The sequence below is a fragment of the Embiotoca jacksoni genome, unplaced genomic scaffold (assembly GCF_022577435.1).
Source record: "Embiotoca jacksoni isolate LCO1_2020_lvr unplaced genomic scaffold, fEmbJac1.0.p SCAF_62, whole genome shotgun sequence".
NCBI lineage: Eukaryota > Metazoa > Chordata > Actinopteri > Embiotocidae > Embiotoca > Embiotoca jacksoni.
In genome coordinates, this window is record NW_027185417.1 from 741,629 (window position 1) to 764,601 (window position 22,973).

Consider the following 22,973-nt stretch of genomic DNA (forward strand, 5'->3'; position numbering starts at 1 on the left):
ATAATAGATAAAACAAAATAGATAAATTTGGGACGACAACTTAAACCTAAAGTCCAGCATAACTGGGACTGGAAGTAGCTCACTTTTGGCTTATTCCTGTCACATACAAACTGTCAGCTTTTCAGGAGTTTGAGAAGAAGATTGAAGTTCCTTTCCCCTTCAAACGGTGTTTTCCCATTGTGCCCCCTTTCACAATTATTACTACAGGGTTTAGGTTATGGTCAGGCATGGCAGGCATGACTGGTTGGGGTCAGCTTAAAATAATGGGAAACACATACGGACAAAGGGAAAGAGATTTCAAGTAAGTGCGGTAACTTCCGGGAGTCTCTGCTGGTTGCCCGTCTCCAACATGTTAGCAACAATACCTCACGACATCGCTGAGAATTGAGCAAAGAAAAAGTCAGGCCCATAAACCCCAATACGCCTTTTTTACATGATGGTCTTTTTACAGATTTGTGGAGGTTCTGGCAGGTGGATTTTTGTACCATTAGGACAGTGCTAGCCGTTTCCACGTACTTTCAGTATATGTGTGAAGTTAACTTGACTGGCTGTGCCACCCGTTATTAGGTCAAAATAATACACCCACCAAACCACTACAGGATACCCGTGTCAATGTCACGTTTTGCTCCATTTGGGTGGCTTAGATTTAGGCACCAAAAACCGCACGAGTAGGATTAGGAAAAAACTACTTGGGTCGGGTTTGGAAACAATTTTTTTTTTTTTTTTTTTAGCTACAAGAGTTCATGAGGAAATATCGTTATCGTTTTTTTTTTTTACACCCTTACGTGAACAGAAAAAACAAACCAACCATAATTTCTCATTATTTATGGATTCAGATTTGCCCCCCCCATGAGCATCTTGAGAAGAAGAAGAGCGTCTTCCGCAAAGTTCGGAGCGCAAGCGAGGACAGGGGGAACGGATAGTTGCGACATTGCCCTCCTGATTTTTCTTTTACTGCCTTACAATCTTTTTCTTTTTGCATATCTGCAGATGGCCGTCCAGTCAGGAGAAACACAGCAGCGCTATCGGACCCATCCGCTACCAAATCGTAAATCAAATAAATCCCCTCCCTCCCCGCCTACTGGCTGTGACCCCCTTCCCTCATTTCGCTCCACTCTCCGGAGCCAAAACGAGAACATGTGGTCTGGTGAGGGACTGACAAGGTGAAGTATCCTCTGCAGAGCAGTTACACTCCATTTTAATTCCACGTGTGAAAATAAACACACAAGACACACACACACACAGTGAAGCAAAACCTGCTTCTCCAATCTGTCTCGGTGAGTGATGGAATCTAACAGGAGTGGGGGTGACGTGAAATTGATACAGCGTAGTATTGCAATACACAAACCAATCTTTTATTGTACAAATAAATTAACAAATTTGTCAGGTGCAAGCCACATTCATGACAGGTTTTTATGACATTGTTGGTCAGTCTTTCCGCCTGACAATCTCATTTTGCTGCAATAAAAATGACTGGAATAATATAAAGAGACTGAAAAATATTTGATCAGATGAAGCATATGTTGATACATTTTTCTTTTGGGGACACAAGTTGTTGTTGAAAACAAGACAGTAAATCGCAATATATGTTGTCGCACTATCAAGCATATTGCAAAAGGTTTCAAATTAATAATATTATTATTGTACCGTGACTTAAATATTGCTCTAGGGTCATATTCTACAAAGTCTTTAAAAGTCCTAATTTAGTTGAAGAGTATGTGCAGAGCTACATAATTATAAATCAATTACAGGGACAATACAGTTACACAAAATCCAGGTTTTATTCTCACAGAAAGCTGGTACAAAACATGGAAACAAAATAAAAACATCTAAATAGATTTTAACAGATTTGATTTGAGGCAAAAACAGAATATCAACATCTGGAAGACAAAATAAAAAAAAATGTTAAGAAAGGATTCATTCTTTGATTGAGCGGAGATTAAACTGAAAACAGAGAAACTAGAAAAGCTGTGAGGAGTATGATCAAACTTTCAGACAAAAGAAAGACAAAAACATTACATGGAAAGTGCAATTTTGTCAATAAACTTTGCCATTTTGATGTCTCGTTTTGACAATCCTCCACAGTCGTGTGTAGTCAATGTGATCTGGACCTGCGAGGACACAAAGCAATAACAGGTCAATCAACAAGATCATTATTTTTTTTTTTTTTTTAAGAAAATCATCTTACAGAGAAATATTTTTGGAAGAATTTATACGAAATAATGCAGAATTATATAGAATAATATAGAATTTAAATAATACGAAGACTCTGCTGGTCCTGTGACGGCAGATTACTTTTTTTACGCATGCTGGTAGAAGCATAATTGAGTGTATCAATTATGCCTCATTGCTTTCTGCTGTTGACATACAAGCTTATTTTCATGGGTTGTGCAGCGTCTCCAACTGTGGTGTGGTTTGCTAGACACGGCCAGTGAGGACAGGTTTTGGTCTCTGCGGAGACATTTCTGCGACGACAAGATTTGAGCAAGCTGCCGACACGCCACAAACTCTCGAGAAAAAAAACTGAAAACTTAATTTCACCAAATAAACTTAAGTCTTTCTTTAAGTCTGTGATCCACAGTGACAGATATTGTCTTGTTATTCGCCTCCAGAAGGTTGCATTGAAATATGGAGGGTTCTGTTTATGGGCTACGCCCACTAATGTTTGACTCGGCCAATGAGGTGACTCCCTTGAGAGCGGTTCAGGTCGAGAAAAAAAAAAAAAAAAACTTTGTAAACTCACAAAACCTAATACTGACAGCCAGGAAAACAGAGCAGAACATGATTTAATTTCGGAGAATATTAGCAGCAGCTCAGCGCGCAGCAACATATTTTGTCGAGGCTGAACCTCAGTCCGTGTGGGATTTGTGTGTAAGTGTCTGGTGGAAAGTGCTGTGGGGGCCCGGAGACCTGTAGCACCGTTCTACAGCCACTTTAATAAAGAGTGGATTAGGAGCGGCATTCCTCTCAGAGCGGCCCGGTCCACCACACAGTAACTCAGTGGCTACAGCCTAATGCGGAGAGATTTTCAGGGACTGGGTTTGTCATATCAACCACTACTTTATTCTTGAGGCAGAGAGAGTGAGCGAGAGTGTGTGTGTGTGTGTGTGTGTGTGTGTGTGTGTGTGTGTGTGTGTGTGTGTGTGTGTGTGTGTGTGTGTGTGTGTGTGTGTGCGTGCGCATGTGTGCGTGTGAGTGCTAGGGTTGTTGGAGGGTTGAGGGGAGAGATATTTGCAGAGCTTTTCACAAGAAAAACGATGGGATTATAGTGTGAGGCTGTTGCTTTTTTTTTTTTTTCTCCCGTTGGCTCTCCAGAACCAGCGATGATTGTTTGACATGAAACAATCTGACTTTATCCAGGCTCCATTGATCTCGGTGTGTCTGTAATTTGTTACAAACCGACCGTAGCATTGAGAAAACGTCAGTGACTCAAGCATCTCTGTAATGGATACTAAACAAATGCAGCGCTGTGAATGACTCCTCGGTTACAAAGTGTGATTTGGGCTGTAATGTGGAGAAAGGTATTACCTTATTATAAACATTGAACCATTCTGGGTGGTGGTTCATCTTCTCTGCCTGCAGAGCCACTCGCGACATGAAGCCAAATGCCTGATGGGAAACAATCAACGATCAATTAGAAACAATTCAGGAAGTGGATTTCTCTTTAAAAAAAAAAAAAAAAAAAATACTGTAAACTTACCATAAAATTGCTTCTTTATTCGATTCCTTTTTTTTACTTTTACATCTAGTCTAGCTTCCTTAATATAACTCAGGATGGACAAAATATGAGAAACGCCTTTAAAATGATCATTAAGTTAAATGTCAACGTAGACTGAACATTATAACTCATAATGGTTGGATTTATCGCAGGACTGTTTCAGACAGCATTATTTGAACAAAGAAGGTGTAATAACTTTGATAAACTGAGAGTCAACATACACGTTCAAAGCCGTCAGCATTTGCAGCAGCGCACTTGACACAAAAACATCTTTTTTTTTTTTTTTCAACCATAGCAAAATAAGGTAACACTTTACTTACAGTGCCTCTAAAAAGTAGTTATATGCAGTTGGAAAACACGTAATGAATGGTTTACAACACACAATAATGTAATTGTATGCCGCTATAAGGACATTAATAGGTGTTAATTAATATACAGTATTAGTCATCGACTATAATTTCTCCTTTCAAGACGCTATTTTATATTTTTACCCGTTTTTACTATATTGTCCTTCATCATGGATTCATACACCAGCCTCCGATAATGGGTAGCCACAGGAGGAGTTAAAATAATATCTTCTGAATACAACATTATGTGTTACTAACTTATTTTTTTATGTTTAAATACTGCACAATAAGATCATAAAAATGCAAATGGTAAAAAAAAAAAAACTGGCCAACACAAAACAAGTAAATATTTAAGTACTTTAAATATTAAAACACACACACAAAAAAAAAAATCCTCCTGAAAGCATTCTTGCAAAATGTTGGTGCTCTATCACAATAAATGCTTCGTAGAGCCGCGGCATTGATTTGACTTTTGCTAATAAGTTCCAAAACCAAATCATATTTAGTTCAAAAACCACAGAAAACATTCATATCCGAGAAGCTAAACAAAAGAATTCGGTTGATTTTCCTTAAAAAAAAAAAAAAAAAAAAAAAAAAACCTTAAGATTCTCTGGTGATAGACTAATCAATTAATCGATACCTAATCGTTGCTGTTTTTAAAGGTGCGAGTCCCCTGCTGTAAAAAAAAATATACGCAGCAGCCGACATACAAGGAGCAATGCTGCCATCTGAGGCACAGGCAAGTAAAAGACTGCGTCTCCGCATGTAGAAAACCTCCTCGAGTGCATGTGCGCGTTCGTCCGCAGCCACACCGGGACCCGATAGCATGCGCGCGCGCACTGAGGGACGTGCACGCTCTTCGCATTTCGAGTTTGGCATGTGGCTCTCTCCAATCACGAGCCATCCAGGGAGTGATTACGGTTATTCTAACTATCTACAAAGAGGAGAGTGAAATCCCTCGTCATGCTCACTGTGAGGAGAGAAGAAGGGGAAAAAAAAAAAAAAAAAAAAAAAAAAAAATCAGGTGGACCTATTTCAGAGCAATTTCCCACTGCAATCTCAATTAAGCCCCTAAATGCTTCCTCTCTGCCTAATTAAATCAACTGAAATGCCATTGTTTACGGACCGTGGCTGCGGCCCCATCCACCACCTGACATGACGAAACAGAATTACGCTCGCGGAGGAAATTGCGTTTAGCCTTTTCAGTGTGTTGTAACCAATTTCTGAGACGGCCCGTTGGGTTCCCCCGTGCGGCGCGATGCGTGTAACACGATCGGCAGCTTGATCAAATTGGTTATCAAGGAAAACCGTCTCCCGATCAATTTAAGTAATTGGCATATTCCTGCAACTTGACCCCGCTGGCACCAATTTGGAGAGCGAGGCGGTCTGCTTTCTCTCCGTTTTCATTGGCTCTAATGGAGATGGTTAAGCAGCCTGTCATGTCAGGTGTTGTCCAAACATGTCCTCGCTCTCTCTGTCTCTCTCTCTCTCTCTCAGAGCCGAGCAACACTGAGTGACGGGGTCAAAGGAATCTGCGTGAACACTTTACGGTTCCTGCACATTTCTAAACAAAATGCTCCCCCCCTAAAACTCACTTTTCATCACGAACTCTGTTGTGGAACAGAAATTCACCCCTCGGCTTCTCCAGACACTCCTGACCTGCTAAACCACGGCTCTGAATATGCAGCAAAGTGTTACTTGCGCCAACACTCGAACAAATCGTTTTCATTTTTGTTCCTTTTTTTGGGGTTGTTTTTTTTTTTTGGTCGCCGTCACCGGTACCAAATCACAGATTTCTGTGGTGGATCTGAACAAGTGCTTGTTCCCTCTCAAAATGTAACTCTTAGATTCAAACAGCTGGCTCACTCGCCTTGAGGTGAACTGTGACTTTGGTGTTTTGGCATCAACGGAGACAATAACCATGAAGCGACATGAAACTGCTGTGACGTCATCCTTTGATGTGACACACACACACACACGAACGTTGGAGGATGTGAAGCGGAGGCTGTTCTTGATTCTCGGCATGAGGCTGTTTGTTACACCGAGGAGACAAATTTGTTTGTTTGTTTTTTTTTGAGGAGGCTGAAGGCAGCAAGACAAAAGACTGCTGAGGAAAAAAAAAAAACCAAAAAAACAGGAGAGTTTGGGAAAAATACTACGTCAGATTTAATAATGGCGGGTTTGTGCAGGACGACCCGTGTCGTGCGCACGGCGGCGCAAAGACTGCGACGGTTCTCTCTGACCAATCGGCGGTCCGCAGCGTTTTCGCGTCGCTTTTTTAGTGTCGACTCGGCTCGTTTGGAACCGCGAGAGGTGGTGAAACCAAAAAGTGCTGCCGGGTACTATCCCCAACTTGAATCGGTACCGGCAGTGGAAAATGGGCTATAAATACTGACGTTCTGACGGGTCTGCAACTGCAAACATCTGCGGCCACATCTGTATGATACCGAACTTGCCAGCGTCTGGACCGATAACTGATCACGTCAGTTCAGTTTTAATTCATAAAGTATATTTTTCTTCCAAAGCGAGTTCATGGCATGAAGTTTGTCAATGATTGAGAACAAATGCTGCATCGGTATCCAAATAAGTGCGTTTGGCTTTCCGACAGTGCATCAAACCCAATCGGAGCTGATGCTTATTACACAAAAATTCTAAGTGCTGCATAATAGAGTGAAAAATTACAAGTCCCCCTGCTTAGCTGCACTAATATGCAAACGAATGACAGAGAAACATGTATTTCTGGAGAGAGAAGAGAATGTGAAACATAAGATGACAGTTGCGCAACGTGAACCCTGAGAAAAGACTCCGTGTCCCAGGAAGACAAAAAAAAAAAAAAAAAAAAATGAGCAGAGGAAAAAAAAAGCAAGGACAGCAGTAATCTCTCACTACAAATGAATTGGAGTTGAATGTCCAAAAAGAGGCGAAACCCTGAAAAGGCCTGATACAACGGTGGCCTACGTCGGCCTCCTCCCCGCAGGCGGAGGTCCCTCGGGGCGAGGGGGGTCGGTCAGTAAGCGGAGCGGCGGGACGACGATGCGGGCGAAGTGGCCGTGTCTGTCACCCGCAGGTCGTCGCCGACACCCTCCACCTGGGCCGAACGGAAAATAAGAAAAACCACCCTGCACTCCCGCCCCGGGGTCTCATGTCAATCGAAGTCAAGGGCTCCCCCCTCTCGGAGCGCTTTGTTTACCCCGTTCGTATTGTGCGGGGGCCACACTTCTCGAAGCCGGCCCGGCGGCCCTCCATCCTTGCAGCCGGCCAACCGGCCGGCCGGCCGGCCGACCGGCCCAGCAGGCTGCAGCTGTCAGAATCGGATAATTTGACGTGACATTATGCAGGCCCCCGTCTCAAATAATCAGAAACACCCGACAGCATGACCCCTCTCCCCCACACACTTTTTTTTAGGAGCCATTTTGGTGCTATTACAGCATGATTGTCATACAACGCTGGGTAAGACAATTTGACGTCGGAGCGGAGTGGTGCTCTCTCTCTCTCTCTCTCTCTCTCTCATTGCGGCTGTGGGCTGGGATACAGGACTCAGTTTCAAACACATGTGTCTGTTATTTACAGATCGGCTTTCCACCGCCGCGCGGTCCAAGGGCTTAGAAACGCCTGCTCTGCCTTGCCAGGACTAAGTGCATGCAGATTGTGCCCACCCTCGCCTCTGCCTCCCGACGGGACACACATTCACACCGATGCATGTGCAGAACGTACACATGCTCGCCTCCCCGGCGTGCGCGCAAAGCGTGCGCCGACGCGCGCGCACACGCACGAAGACGCGCCCGCCCGCCCGCCCGCCGCGCCACGAAATACCCGCCGATTACCCCGGCGAGGCCCATCATCACCCTCAGCGCTCGCCTCCCGGGAAACCTACGCCTTCCTCCGCGGCGAACAAAAAAAAAAAGAAAAAAAAAAAAGCAAGAACGCCACGATTTCACTTGATGGTGGTTGTGATGATGATGATGATGATGATGATGATGATGATGATGATGATGTTGACCACACCTCTTACGTCTCACTTCTCTCCTTTCCCGAAACGCCAGATTCCAGCTGGCCGGACAAGGCTGCCCCGCCGAGTGTAACTTAAAAAGGAAAATATCAAATAATTACAAAGCGAAGCTGCCAGCGCTGGAATTCTTTCACGGAGCAGAGAGAGGTCGGCCGGGGTAACATCAGAAGCACCCCTCTTCTCAAATTTGCATTCTTAAAAAGTTGCGGAGGTGCAGAGGTGATTCGCGCTCCGCCGCGCCGTGAGCGCTCGTTCGGCGGCCGACGTCGCGTGTAGTCACGAGTCGTCGCGCGGCGTCGGCTCCTATTTAACGGAACGAGAGTCGTGTAACGCCCGAGCGCGTCGGCGAGGCCAACCCGTGCGAGCCCCCTCATTAACAGCGGGGCTTTACCGGCGCGGAGGGGTGGGGGGTGGGGGGGGGGCTTAAAAAGACACCGGGCCCGTCAGAAGACAGCCGACGTCTCGGTTTACCCGAGGTCTGACAGGCAGATTATCTAACCACCTCCGCTTCGCGGGTGCCACACCTCGCCGCTTCCCTGCAGCCATTTTTTTTTTTTTTTCCGCGGGACGAGGAGGGGTGGGGGGGGCGGGCGGGAAGGGGGGGGGGGGGATGAATGTGCGCGGACGCCTCCGGTTCCCAGGGAAAGTTCCACTTTGGAGACGGAGGCGGGAACTGAAAACGCCGGCTCAACCGCCCTGTCGCTCCGGGAGGGAGAGATACGGGCCCGGGCGCTTCGCGTAGGGTCTGCGTGCGCGTGGACACACGGGGGTTTTAGATTAGATTTAACTCTACGGTTTTACAAATCACTTAAAAAGTGTTTTTTTCTGGATCATTTGGAACAATTTGGAGCATTTTCTCGCTTGAAATTTTGTCGTCGTCGTCCCCCCTCCCCTCCACACACACACACACACACCCGATTCGGATCTTTTGTCAAATTGGAACGCCGAAACGTTGACACGCTGTGAAAGCCGGAGACGCGCTGGGGACCATATGGGAACGGTGTACTCGGACACGCACCGACACGCAGTCGATACAGTTGGCCGTTTAATTGTTGAAACGGTTTGCATGTCAAGAGGAGGAATCACTTCAAGGGCAAGGAGCTCGACAAGCTAATGTCAGTGAAGTGGCCAAATTAAATCATCAGTGAGACCTGTGTGCATTCATGCCGTGTGCGTGAAGCATGAGGGAGGGAGGGAGGGAGGGTGTGGGGGGGGAGGTGGGGGCAGGCTCTGGGAGTCTGGTTTACCCAGGGGCTCAGTTTTAGTTGTAGGACAACTTATTCAACACAAAGCACACCAAGGACCATAACGAGAGGCAGAGGCTTGGGGGGGGGGGGGAGGGAGATTTGGAGGGGGGGGGGGGGGGGGGGGGCTGACTGAATATAAAAAGAAGTGGGGGAGGAAGGGGGCGGGTTAGTATAACGTTGCCCCTTCAGACGCGTGCACGCGTGGAAGTTACCGAAAGGCCTGGAGAACGTGAATGCAGCAACAAAACACCGACCGGAGACATAAAGCCGAGTGATAAATGCGAATGTGTGCTCTTGTTGGTGAAATATTTGATCATATTGCTTAATACGGGAAAATGTCCCATCAAACCATGTAATTTTTGAACCCTTACACACCGTCAATTGAAAATATAATTTACATCTACCAATTTTAACCCAGTAAAATGGAAGGAAATTCCGTTTAATGCTACATTTTAATGTGTATATTAATAATATTCGTGATACCAGTTTGGTACGTGGCATAGTTAATATCTGCAATAGTTTCTGATATAACATGAATTGCACTATCTTACCTAAATGAAGTTGGTAAACTTCATTCATGGTAAAAAAAAAAAAAAAATTTTTATCATCTATTACATGTTTGATTGAGAAGTCAACGCATTTTTAAGAATCAAAACGTTTGTAAAAATGGTGGAAAACCATCATAAATGTTAAATCTACTAACTGATTACCAGACTAATAATCTCCACACTCATCATAAAAACGAACTCTCGACCTCAACGACCTCCTCACTGATGGACATCTCCCCCTGCGTGTTTAACACCATGAACAAGGACAGGTTAAGACGCAGCGGATGCAAACAACTCTTCCCCGTCCATACTTTGGTTTAACAAAAGAAATAACAAGCGGCCATTTTTCCATCCGACGCGCAGCTTCTGAACGTTTTGTTCCCACCGCTGCCCGGCTGAATGTTTGCGGGGAACGGAGGAATGTCACCGTTGTCAACCTCGGCTAACGCAACACAACAGTTGAGCATGTCCAGCTCACCTCTCCCTGTGCAGGACGCGTCTTAAGGCTACACCCGCCTCGCTTGTGTCGCATGAATGTTTCCACTTCATCCCCTGAAATGTATAGCAGATGGTCATCTGTAAACATGCGTAGCGTAAAGCTCGGCACGTAAACAACATCAGCGACTGCATCTTAAAAACATGCACTATTCCAACCAAAATGTATAGTATTAAAGACGCGCGCGCACGCACGCACGCGCACGCACACACACACACACACACACACACACACACACACACACACACACACACACACACACACAGATGTTTCCATGTATGATTGCAGGGATTCTCACTGACTAAAGTGACTGCAGAAAGAGGATTTCACCTCTCAAACCCGATTAAATGCGCCGGACTTGACGAGGAAAATAACTCCCAGTTACATCTCAAGACTACTGCCACTAACGACGCACTGTGTGCCCACATGCCGCAGATAAATTACTGAGCCGGTTACGGCGGCATCATAACACTTTCCACTTGCTGTAATCAAAGGAAAATAAACTTTAAAAAAACTTCTTTTTAAAAAAAAAAAAAAAAAGCGAGTCCAGCTGTCATGTTCCTTTAAAGTTCATTCACAGCTCAAGAGTGTCTGTGTGCAGCATGTATTCGGCACCACTTCAACCGACTGCCACCGCGGATAGACACGTTAAATGGGTACGTCTCTACCGCCCCCTGGAGACCACAAGAGGACCTGCTTCGAGATATACACACACACACGCACGCACGCACGCACACACACAAAAAAAGAAGGGGATTTGTTATTCTCATTATAAACTCTTGGGGATCTGATTTCCTCAAGCCCATCATTCGTAGATAAGTGGAGAATGGAAATCAGCCAGCATGTCGCTCCTCATCTCCATTCCCCTCCGGTAAAAGCCCTTTAAGAACAGCCATGAAAAACGAGCTAGAAAAAGAGTTTGCGAGAATACATCAGAGAATTGGAGGGGTTGTCTGGAGAGAGGGAATAAAAGAAGGACAGAGAGACGGACGGAGAGAGTTGCCAACATGTCAAAATTGGAACAACGTGAGCTCTCGTTCCCCAATAACGTGGGGGGGCGGGGGGGGGGGGGGGGCGCGGCGGGAGGCACAGACAGAGACAGAAAGAAAGGCAGAGATACGGAGAGGAGAGTGGCAACAAGCAAGAACAAACAACAACAACAACAACAACAAAAAGGAAAGCAAAAAGCACATCTACCAGCAGGAATGATGGGGTTGTTAGTGGTTTGCGAACCAGATGAAACATTTTAACCAATTTGATTGTTTGTGAAAGAAATCATTCTGATCAAAAACCCCAATTGCTGCCAACTGGCCGCCTGGCGTGTCTCAGGGTAACGCAGCCTGACGTGTCGGGGGTAAGAGGAGAGGCTTTGGAGCCGGGAGGAGCAGAGGGAGGTGGGGAGGCGGCGAGGGGGAGGTCAGCGCTCGCCCTCCGACTTCAAACACGGGGAAGTGTAAAAACAGACTATTTTAGGGGCTAAAACAACTAACGACGGGATTAGAGGAAGTCCGCTAAGTGGCCTTGAGATGCTGCAGTTTACTTCGCCCGACGCAGAGGCTGAGCAAAAGTAGGGAGCTGCTTACCAGTGATGTGCCCAAAAAAAAAACATGTACAAAAAGACCTTTTTAGTGTTTATTTAACCCCAAGAAGAGGTAAAAAAAAAAAAAAAAAACACTGCCGAGCTGCCACGTGGGACACAACAACTATGACCGAGACAGTAAACAGGAAGTAACGTGATTAGTGTTAATGGGTTTCATAAATGTGCAATAAACCACGTCAGCGCTGCAAGTACAAATCTGCGGGACGACTCATCCGAGGTGGAATATTCTCACGTAAAAAGGTTCACGCTGCTAGATTTCTGTTCTGGAGCTCCATCGACCGTTACAACCGCCCTGTTCGTGTTTGAGGACGTCAGCCACCTGTTGTCACGTTCAAACTGTTACGGGTCACAATAACACCCGAACCAGTTCGATGTGCAGAGGAAGACCGCCGGCTTCAATCGAACGATCTGGAAAACAGACAGTGAAGCGACTTCAGAACATTGAGCTTTCTCGGTTCCGTCGTGCGCCGGCGCGTAATCCGATTTAGTCGTTCGCCGATGCAATATTTTCCTCGTGTGATCCATAACGTGCAGAGAACAGACAAATGCACGCACGTATTCTTCACCACCCCCCCCCCCCCTCAATCCTTCCCTCCCTCCTCCCCAAACGGGCAATTTCAGAATCACCAATTAACCCGACACGCATGTTTTGTGGATGGTGGGAGGAAGTCGGGAGTACCCGGAAGGAACCCACGCGAGGCACGGGGGGGAGGGGGGAGGGGGGGGACACGGAAACTCCACGCAGAAAGGCGACAGTGCTCACCGCTGCGTCACCGTGCCAACGGGAAAACACGATGTTCATTAATTGAAGAAAAACTGAAAAACAATGTCTGTCAGTACCGTAGGACAAAACAAAAGAAAGCAAGCCAGCGATCACATTTTGGACACGTAGCTCTCGATGTGATAAACTTCCCATTTGGAGCGTAAGACTTCATTACAAGCATGATTTAGAATAATAATAAAAAAAAAAAAAATGCTCATATCTTATGTTTCATTGCAATATGACACTTTACACGCTTCCAATATTCCCATTTCCCAGTTTTTCATCTAAGGTACCGAAAATGCTCTCTCTTACCGATTAGATAGCAAACAGTAGGAATAAAAGTTTTACTTTGGAGATAGAAACAAAACAAACAAACAAAACAAAAAAATCGAGTAGGAATAACCGAAAGCCGTAAAAGCAGAAAGGAACCTGCAGCCTCCAACGCCTGCAACCAATCAGAGTATAAACACAGATGAATACGCGTGTTTCTGACGGATACCGAGTCGGCCGTGAGTCTGGCAGTCAAACAGACCTCCAGCCGGCGTACAACAACCCCCTGAAGATTTCCACTGCTACAAGAACTGAAAGAAATGACAGCAGGAATAAAAGAACTACAAAGGCGGAAGCAGATGTGAGCTGCCTGTGTGTGTGTGTGTGTGTGTGTGTGTGTGTGTGTGTGTGTGTGTGTGTGTGTGTGTTCTTTCTTTCATGAAAAATGATGAGAAAAACCTTCTAACCAGCTGTGCAGACATGGCTGACATGATTATCACAGTATTTCTGTCCTAAATTGTGATCCCGGTGCTGAGATATAGCTATTAAACTTGAGGATAAAAAAAAAAATTGCATCGACACGTTTAGCTCCTTGTCGGTTCTTTTTAATGACAGCAGATACTTAAAAGTAAAATCAGAATGTTTTTGTTGGCGGCGTGTGCTCATCTTGAAATAATTTCTTTTTTCCTTTAAGTTTAATTAGCTATTGAGTGAAAACCACAAAGTTTTCTTTCTGAAACAAAGACCTCTTGTATTATACTTTGTACGTAGCGCATGTAAACAGGTAATTTGACTGCACATCTACGGTACTTTTCTACCTTTTTAAATTTCGCCCCTCGTTCAATCGTTCACACGCGCACACACACACACACACACACACACACACACCCAAGGTCACTTTGGCATGCAAACAATTAAGAGTCGAGGATCAGACTACCAACCCTGCAGTTAGTGGATGACCTCCTACGCCCTGCCTGTAAATATTACAAACGCAGTGCATATGCATGACAGGGAACAAGAAATTAGATACGGCTACCTGTAAGATACGCGAGACAACAACCTGTCAGCCTTGACTAAATGTAATCTGTCTGAACCCTTTTTAAAATCAATGGAAGTGACGGGAATCTCCATAACTCACAGGTCCAACGTTGACTCTGAACAAGTCAGAAGTACCTCAACATGAATATACACACACACACACACATACCTGGTTAAAGGTTTTAAAGTGAAGCTCCTTGAAGATGGCGTCGCGGTTCTCCACCTCCATCCAGCCAGAAGCCCTGAGCTCCATCACCAGCTGATCCCGGTCTGCAGGGGGGAGCCAGTGGGAGTCTGACGACTGGAAACAACCACACAGAGTTGCTCGCTATTTAAAACGTCATATTTGTAAACCCAGCATTTTAAATGGTATTAGATTTCCGGTGTTTAGGGTTCGTTTATTTAGATACTTGGTCTTTGTCCTTTAATTCAAGGTGCTGATTCTGCCTTTACTGCCGGTGTGGACCCACTGCTTTTAAATTGCGCTTCAACCTGTTATTTACCCGAGTGCCATTTGTGCTGCGTCCGAAAGGTGGCACTCTAGCTCCAAGAATGAGCACCAAACACATGCAAAGGGCTACCCAAGAATTTAAGTTAGATTCTTATAGCTTTGATATCAATATTACTAAATGATTTCCGGACATGAATCATTAATGTTAACTTCAATACCCATTCTAAACTTCGATTCAAATACTTTGTTTACTTATTTGCAAACTTGCACGATACGGATATAACCCACTCGTGCGTTTGGCAATTTTAACAATCCAAACTTCATGTCAAAATCTTCCCAAGTTTATCGTAGAAGTGCAGAGAAACTTCGGCTCAACGCAGTGAAGAGCACAAATGAACTCATACATTTGGAAAGTGCCAAGTTAACGTCGTCCGGTATCGTCAAACTATTGACGCCGAATTGAAGAATACAGCCGAAACAAGTCCAAAATGCGTTTATAAACTTTGATTACTTTGGATCTCGACTAACAGAAATGAACAAAGCTTAATTTGTACAGCTATTCGAGTGGAGTCTGGCGTTACGCTTTTTCATTCGACAGAATGGCACGAGCTCAGTTCGGCTGTCGTCTACGTACTTGTGCAGTGCTCGTCCCGAGAGATTACGCGCGCACACACACGCACACACACACACACACACACCTGCACGTCTTCAACCAACCCTTCAGCCTCATATGCAGCACGTTTTTTTAAGATGCTTTACAAATTGCTAATGCTTTTGCAAGTCGGACGGTCACTGCAGCACTCACCATTTTAGACGAGCTGTTCCTGGAGAGCGGAGCAGGCACCCACGGGCTGCTCTGCCGGGACAGGCGGCTGCTGCAAGGCCATAAGCTGCTCGTCCTCAGGCTAAACATTAACCCAGACATGGCCAGGCGTTTGGTCGGCGGTCCTGCTTCTCGTCTAAAAGCCTCTTCTGTTTGTCCTCCCCTGCCCTGTCACAACTGCACCGTAGCTGTTTAGTTCACTGCCTGATTAAAATCACACTTCTTTTCTTTTTCTTTTTTTTTTTCAATGGGAGTCTGGTTTAAGCCAAAGGGACGCACAGTGATGGGGAGGTAAATAAAACAAGCAGTAAAGCAAAGCCTCTGCTCACCGTTTGATAGAAATTACGCAACATATATAGTTACAGTAATTTATTCATGTATATCCTACTGTTGAAGGCGCCTCGGATTTTTAGCTGACATTTACTCTAATGTCATGTTTAAAAAAAAAAGTGGATCATCTCAAGTGATTTATGGGTAAGTAACTTTCCTTTTCTGTGCAGGGTTTGCTTTATGTGATCCTCCTTTTTTTTATTTGGACTTTGGCTGAACATCTATTGAAAGACAAGAGAAAAAGAACCAAAAGCCCACAGTTTTGACTTCTCAAACACCCCGGAAAATGTTTACCCGGAAACCAACGCATTGTTTTATTATAAATCGTAATGGCTCAAACGTTTAATTTCATTCAAACACCTAAAACAGAAGCAAATTAGCAATTGTTAGTACACCAAACGGTTTATCAAATAATTGTTTACATCCTTTCACGCTCGCAGTCCGTGTGTTTTTCAGTCCTGATGCTCGTGCTCCTGTCCCGGTATGAGCCAGCGGATGCTGTCCGTCCGCAGGATGGCGTACACACTGAAGCCTGTGATGAAGAGGATGGAGAAGACCAGCAGCCAGTCGATGCTCTTCACGGGGACGCCCGGGAGGGGGCCCAGGCGGTCGGAGTCCGTCACGTTTCGGTCAAGGCCGGCGTCAAACCCTGAGAGCAGCAACACATGAACGTCTGTAAACTCACAAAGGGATCTACTTCAACTGTAAAAAATGTTTAAAAGAAAAGAAAACACTAAAGTCGAAATTAGTAGCCTTTGAGTATGAAAGCTGCATCAATGGACAAAACAAGTATATTTACGCCGTTGGATTACTTTTTAAGTGTCTGAGACTTTCTGCGCTGCACTCGCGTACCTGTCTGGTTCGCGATGAAGGAGGTGAGCGTCTCCAGCGTTCGGTCGGTGTGGTTGAAGCGAGCCATGGGTTTGGCCCCCTGGAACAGCAGGATGTTGGGCACCGCCACCGTCCCAAACCTCGTGGAGAGGCTGGAGACGCAAGATTACAGCTTTAGGTATTTACAAAAGCCTCCTTAATACGAAGTATAATCAAACAAAACAAGAAATGTTCTTAATAAACATCATAATGGCCAGTTTTGGATTTGACTGTTTTAAAAGAGTTGATTGAAATCTGTGGTGTCGTTTTTGAGAACGAGGTTTGCGGCGATCCACGGATCTGCACTCGAAGGGGCAAAATATTACAAACACAACACAACGCGACTCTTGCTTCCAGGTACCGGCTGAGGTTTAAATGGGCCGCAGAAACCCCCTAAGGCCCCTTCGGTTAGGGCTTTCACAGTGGCTGAGGTGACGCAAGAAAAAATGTTCACCTGCTGTGCTGCGAGGCATCCAGCGCCAGGAAATGCATGCTGGGAAAGACCCGAGGTAGCGCGTTGAAGTGAGGCGCCAGGCTGGCTGAGAACTGGCACCAGGCGGTGAAGAAGAGCACCACGGAGCACTCTGTGCTGTTGGCGTTGAGGAACTCCATCAGGTCCTGAAAAGAAGTGAGGGACAGGTTGAGGTTTCGCTTAATAAACAGGAAATACTTTTTTTTTTTTTTTTTTAATTTCGGGAGTAAAAACAGAAGCTCGTCGAGACCTCTACGACTACTACTTGCTTTTTCTTTGATGAAATGGACAAATACACCAGTTTGAGGTTAATAGCCACGAAACTTAATTGTACTTCCACAAATGTTTGTTCACCACAACATACAGGAGGATTTCTGATTGTTCTTTCGGGCCCTCGTATATATTGTATACGTGATTGTTTAGGACACTGATGGAGGATTTTTTTTTAATTTTTTTTTTTTTAAATGTGTTACATGTAAGTAGAGATACATGATGTGACGTGTGAGTCTCCGAGGGCAGCATCAATACCTGCGAAGCGTTGAGGACCTGCACGGTGAAGTTGTCCATTCCTGTGATGTTCCTCTTATCACAGTTCACCTTGTACGTCTTGGCGGTCTCTGTGGTGTTCTGCTCCTCTGTTGCCATGACGTCCGCACGCACGATGTCAAGAGTGATCTGGAGGTAAAAAAACAAAAACAAAATTAAAACAGAGGTAGTCAACTTCTGTACGACTTTACGTCTCACTGTAAAAATTAAATCGCATTAAATCTAAACTCCCTTTTTTTTTTTTTTTTTTAACGACTGCTCAATGTTAAGTTCGGATGTTTACGTTTCATTTCATTGATAATTTCTTTGTTTTACACTGAGACTATAAAATAATGAAATGCCCATATTTCCGAATGCACTCAGCGTTGTCTTCAATCCGTTTTGTCCAACAACAAATCCGAGACCTAAAAGATGCAATTTACTCAAACGATCATCGCACGAGACAAAGATAAGCAGCAAATCCTCAAATTGAAGAAACTGCACCCGAGAGTGAATGATGTTTATGTCTCGAAATGTACTTAAAAGGATTGATCGATTAATCTGTCGAGTTTTAGATTCATTTTTTTTTTTTTTTGCTGTTAAACTATTTCATTAACGGGCAAAGTTTTAGGCAGTTGTTCAGCATGTTTTTGACTGTCTGTGTTTTTTGGTCAACATTTATTAGATGTGGTTCTTCTCCTATCCACGCTCCCGTTTAAATCTCACCCCGCTCTCTAGTTCGCGATCGACAACGACTCCTTTTTTTTTTTTTTTTTTAACGTTGTAATGCTTCTACTGAGTAACCTGCTGCGATGATTCGCCGCCCCTCTCCTCCAGCGACGCTCCTCCGGCAGCCGGAGCGGGCGAACCGCACTGGGCGCTGTTGTCGTCACAGGGCGGAGAGAAGCCCGACAGGAAGTCTTTCACATTTTTGGGAAAAAGGGACTCGATGTCAGAAGGATCGACGGGGGTTTCTGTCCCCATCGCGGCGTCCGCCATCTCGGCCGTCTTGAACTGCCTCTTCGGCAGAGAGTCCAGGTCGTGTGACTCCACGAACTTGGGGCTGTTCTCCAAGTCGGGGAGCGCGTCGTCCGACAGCGCGAGCTCCAGCGACTCCTCGTTCTCTGAAAAAGATTTGATCGCAAGCGGGCGTTAAGCTCGGTGCATAACGCAGTTCTCTCCGTGCTGTTTTTAACCGTTTGCCTTATGATGGCGTCCCCCCTGCGGTAGATCGGGTCGTCCTGCCGGGTAATTAAAGGCTTTTAAAAATGAAATATCGCATTTATGTCAATATGACCGGCCGATAAAATTACGTTTTAACTGTGACCGTACGTCTCGGGGAGAGAAGCATCCAAGTCTGTTCAGATGGGATCAATTTTGCAGTTTTGTTTGAAGGAAAATGTTTAAGATAATAAAATATATGACATGTTTTACACAACCAAAATCTAAGTATATGGTGCAGTATTATAACGGCAGTATTCATTACAGGACCAGATATATTGTGAATCTCTAATATAAGCCAAATAATGTCAGTTCAACTTAAAAAAAAAAAAAGGTAAAATGTTCTTACAGTAATTCATAGCTCTTCTTTTACAGGTGTTTTCAGATTAGATTTTTTTATTATTATTATTATTGTTATTGGACAGTTTACTACGTGTTTTTTAAATCTAGGTTATGTCAATAATGTTGTCAGTTTTGGAGCAATGAACACGGTGAAATGTGGGGGGAAAAAAAAAAGTATATAAAGACCGGTTGGCTGAAATAAAATAGTGTTGGCATGAAGTGCAATTGTTAAATTTAACATCAACTGTTATCCTAAATATCAACCTAAATTATTAGCTGTTAGCTGTGTATGGCTAACCGGTGGCGGCTGCAAGTCGTTCCTACCTTGTGCTGCTACAGACGAAAACCTCAACACGTCAGAAATATGCAAAATTAACAATAATAAAAAGGGGATCTGGAGTTTTGTCAAAATCTCCGTCATAGTTTTCACGTGTAAGTAGCTTGACACTATTACGAAAGGCTGTCACGACATGTTGAAAGGTTGCTCGCTTAAAAGGAACGAATGGTTGGAACTGAGGCGGAAGAAAATAAATGTTGCACTTCCCAACTCAGCTTCCGGGCCCGTTTTTTTTTTTTTTTTTTTTTTCTTCACACTGATTTCTGTTGGATCATTTTTTATTTTTTTTTAATAGAAATCTGTGCAATGAAATATGATTAATTTCATTTAATTAACCTTTGACAATTAACTATAATTCTGCAGATGTCTAAAAGACTACAGGGCTGGAAACATGTTGAAACTTTAAAACCACTTCCTTTCATGGGAAATAATTCCCTGTTCAGAAGCGCGGCTCAGACGTTTAGCCACGCCCCTTTCACTGATCTGCAGGTTTAAGGATGGGTGTAAACACCATTTGATGACATGCAAGAGCTAAAATGTCCATGCACTGCAGATCAGAGAGTAAACATTCAAGGAAATGAGTACCGCCTTTATCTGGCAAGAGAAAGTGAAACTTCTCACTCAACCAGGGAGAAATGGCGCAGCAAGTAATTCAACTGGCTCTGGAAAAACTGAGTTGTTCCATCTGTCTGGATCTTCTTAAGGATCCGGTCACTATTCCCTGCGGGCACAGCTACTGCATGAGCTGTATTAAGTCCTACTGGGGTGAGGATGACGAAACCAAAACACACAGCTGCCCTCAGTGCAGGGAAAGTATCTCACCGAGGCCTGTCCTGGTGAAAAATACGATGTTGGCAGAGTTGGTGGAGGAGCTAAAGAACACGGGACTTCCTGCTGCTTCGCCGGATCATTTCTACGCTGGACCGGGAGATGTGGCCTGTGATTTGTGTGCTGGAAGGAAGCTGAAAGCCTCAAAGTCCTGTCTGGTGTGTATGGCCTCATACTGCGAGCAGCACCTCCAGCCCCACTACAATTTAGCTCCGTTCAGGAAGCACAGTCTCATCCAAGCCACTTTGAAGCTTCACGAGAACATCTGCCCTGAGCATGATGAGGTGATGAAGATTTTCTGCCGCACCGACCAGCTGTGCATCTGCTACCTCTGCTCCATGGATGATCACAAAGGCCACATCACAGTCTCGGCTGCGGCAGAAAGAGCCGAGAGGCAGAAGGAGCTCGGGGTGAATCGGCCAAAAATTCAACGGCTCATCCAGGACATGGAGAGAGATGCGAAAGTGCTTCAACAAGAGATAAAGGCTGTTAAGGACTCTGCTGATAAAGCTGTGAGGGACAGTAAGGAGGTCTTCACTGATTTGATCGAACTCATAGAGAAAAAAAGCTCTGAAGTTGAGCAGCAGATCAGATCCCAGCAGAAAACTGAGGACAGTCGGATAAAAGAGCTTCTGGAGAAGATGGAGCAGGAGATCGCTGGGCTGAGGAGGAAAGACACTGAACTGGAGCAGCTCTCATTAACAGAGGATCACCTGCATTTTCTAAAGAACTACCCCTCGCTGTGTCATCTGAGTGACTATGAAGACTTTCCTAGCAGCAACAACTCCCCTCTCCGGTACTTTGAGAAGCTGGCTGAGGCCGTGACGGAGGCCAGAGATAAACTGCACGCTCTTCTGAATGATGAGTGCCAAAAAATCTCACTTGCAGTGAATAAAGCGGATGTTTCACTGCCTCAAAAAGAACCCAAAACCAGAGAGGAATTCTTGAAATATTCGCGTCATATCACAATGGATCCAGATACAGCACACACATATTTATCTTTGAGTGACGGGAACAGAAAAGCAACATTAACGAAAACTGATGAGTCATTATCGAGTGACCCAAACAGATTCGGTGAAAGGAGGCAGGTCCTGTGCAGAGAGGCTCTGACTGGACGTTGTTACTGGGAGGTGAAGCTCAGTGGCATAATTCGCGTAGCTGTTGCGTACAAGGATATCAGGTGTAAAGGGACACGGGAGGAATGTGGATTTGGATATAACGACAAATCGTGGTCATTAGAATGTTTAAACAGTTGTTATATATTCAGATATAACAACATTTCTACCGCCATCTCAGGCCCTCAGTCCTCCCGAGTAGGAGTGTACCTGGATCACCGGGCAGGTACTCTCTCTTTCTACAGCATCTCTGAAACCATGACTCTCCTCCACAGAGTCCAGACCAGGTTCACTCAGCCTCTCTATCCGGGATTTTGGCTTCCAAGCCGTGATGAAAGCGCTGTTGAGTTGTGTGACCTTCCGTAGACACGGCTGATTCATCTGTGGTGCTGTGCACTAAACTCTATGTTGAGGTGTGGATTTCTTGGATTTGATTTTGTTTTGTTTGGGTCAAAATAATTGAATGAAAAAAAGAAAGATTACTTTTTGCATTTGCTCCACAGGGATTTAACCATCTGGTTTGTTGATAATTATAATGTGATAATTATATTTCCTAAAGATTTAATGATGTACTACGCATGGAACATAATGTATATTATATTGCTATATGTAAAATGTCTAATGAAAAGTCCGTAGTCTGCACTTCAAACTGTATTTAATTATTGTTATTTAATCACAAGTATATGATAAGTAGTATAACTATATATCTTTTACCCAATAATCTTAAAAATGAATGTAATCAAATGTAGAATTTTTTTTTCCTGTTAGTTGTACAGTATGTTCATTAAAATAATTACTATGCTGTTGTTTAATGTTTATTTTTTAGTACGCTACTCTCTTTTCTGGAGAATAAAGGCACGCCTGTCTCTATACCATAATGATTTTGTAAAATCATATTACTTTTAAGTGTGATTTTAAATGTCTCTAACAATCCAAAGACTTACAAACAAATAAATAAATAGTATTGATTTTAAAAACCTCTATTCACTCCTTAGTTTATTTTATGTAAAACTGCATGGGCAAATAGTGCCACAATCTAAGAATAATGTTCCTCAACGTAAAATTGCAATTTGGGGATTTTATCATCTATGGTACACAATATCATTAAAAGTTTCAGAGAATCCGGAGAAATCTCTGTACACAAGGGAAAACCAATGTTGAATGGCCATGATCTTTGGGCCCTCTAGGCGGCACTGCAATAAAAATTTTTTTTTTAAAAAGACACAATTCTGCAGTGGAAATCACTGCATGGGCTCAGGAACACTTCCAAAAACCGCTGTCTGTGAACACAGTTCAATATTGCTTCCACAAATGCAGTTTAAAACGTATCTAGCGCTGCAAAGAAAACAACATACATAAACACGATCCAGAAAGGCCTTATTCTTCTCTGGGCCCCAAGCTCATTTAAGATGGAGGTGAAGTTTAAAACTCTCATGTGGTCTGACAAATATGGGTTTATGTGATTTGCAAATCGCTGGACTGCTGCCAAACCAAATTTTTTTGTGTATTAAATGCAATGACAATAAAGTGGCCTATCTATCTATCAGCCTCGAAAAAAAAAAAATCAATTTAACATCAACTGCTGTGAATAGATTCTTACGTTCACTGTTACAGTGTCACAAA

The 22,973-nt window shown here is 44.2% G+C and overlaps 3 protein-coding genes across 3 annotated transcripts; 1 reads left to right on the forward strand and 2 right to left on the reverse strand.

Annotated features, from left to right (window-relative positions):
• Window positions 1–1,762: 1,762 nt before the first annotated feature.
• Window positions 1,763–15,588, reverse strand: LOC138213633 (pterin-4-alpha-carbinolamine dehydratase 2-like). Its single transcript, XM_069174864.1, has 4 exons — window positions 15,293–15,588; window positions 14,206–14,337; window positions 3,529–3,609; window positions 1,763–2,111 (listed from the first exon to the last, which is right to left on the reverse strand). Exons 1-4 carry the CDS (start codon window positions 15,410–15,412, stop codon window positions 2,016–2,018), a joined length of 429 nt encoding a protein of 142 aa, XP_069030965.1. The 5' UTR covers window positions 15,413–15,588; the 3' UTR covers window positions 1,763–2,015.
• A 76-nt stretch (window positions 15,589–15,664) lies between these two features.
• txndc15 (thioredoxin domain containing 15) lies at window positions 15,665–19,601 on the reverse strand. The gene is made up of 6 exons (XM_069174861.1): window positions 19,395–19,601; window positions 18,312–18,631; window positions 17,511–17,657; window positions 16,965–17,128; window positions 16,493–16,623; window positions 15,665–16,289 (listed from the first exon to the last, which is right to left on the reverse strand). Exons 1-6 carry the CDS (start codon window positions 19,489–19,491, stop codon window positions 16,093–16,095), a joined length of 1,056 nt encoding a protein of 351 aa, XP_069030962.1. The 5' UTR covers window positions 19,492–19,601; the 3' UTR covers window positions 15,665–16,092.
• Window positions 19,602–19,964: 363 nt separating this feature from the next.
• On the forward strand, window positions 19,965–22,296 carry LOC138213630 (tripartite motif-containing protein 16-like). Its single transcript, XM_069174860.1, has one exon. The coding sequence runs from the start codon at window positions 20,043–20,045 to the stop codon at window positions 21,714–21,716; it is 1,674 nt and encodes a 557-aa protein (XP_069030961.1). The 5' UTR covers window positions 19,965–20,042; the 3' UTR covers window positions 21,717–22,296.
• The last annotated feature ends 677 nt before the right edge of the window (window positions 22,297–22,973 follow it).

Bases quoted from the DNA above. Each gene is read 5' to 3' on its own strand.
- LOC138213633 (XM_069174864.1), bottom strand. From the start codon at position 15,412: ATGTCTGGGTTAATGTTTAGCCTGAGGACGAGCAGCTTATGGCCTTGC. The intron at 14,338-15,292 runs GTGAGTGCTGCA...GGTTGTTTCCAG, and splicing joins GGAACAGCTCGTCTAAAATG to TCGTCAGACTCCCACTGGCT. The intron at 3,610-14,205 runs GTATGTGTGTGT...GTTTCCCATCAG, and splicing joins ACTTTAAAACCTTTAACCAG to GCATTTGGCTTCATGTCGCG.
- txndc15 (XM_069174861.1), bottom strand. From the start codon at position 19,491: ATGACGGAGATTTTGACAAAACTCCAGATCCCCTTTTTATTATTGTTA. The intron at 17,129-17,510 runs GTATTGATGCTG...ACTTCTTTTCAG, and splicing joins AGGTCCTCAACGCTTCGCAG to GACCTGATGGAGTTCCTCAA. The intron at 16,290-16,492 runs GTACGCGAGTGC...TGCTGCTCTCAG, and splicing joins CTTCATCGCGAACCAGACAG to GGTTTGACGCCGGCCTTGAC.
- LOC138213630 (XM_069174860.1), top strand. From the start codon at position 20,043: ATGGCGCAGCAAGTAATTCAACTGGCTCTGGAAAAACTGAGTTGTTCC.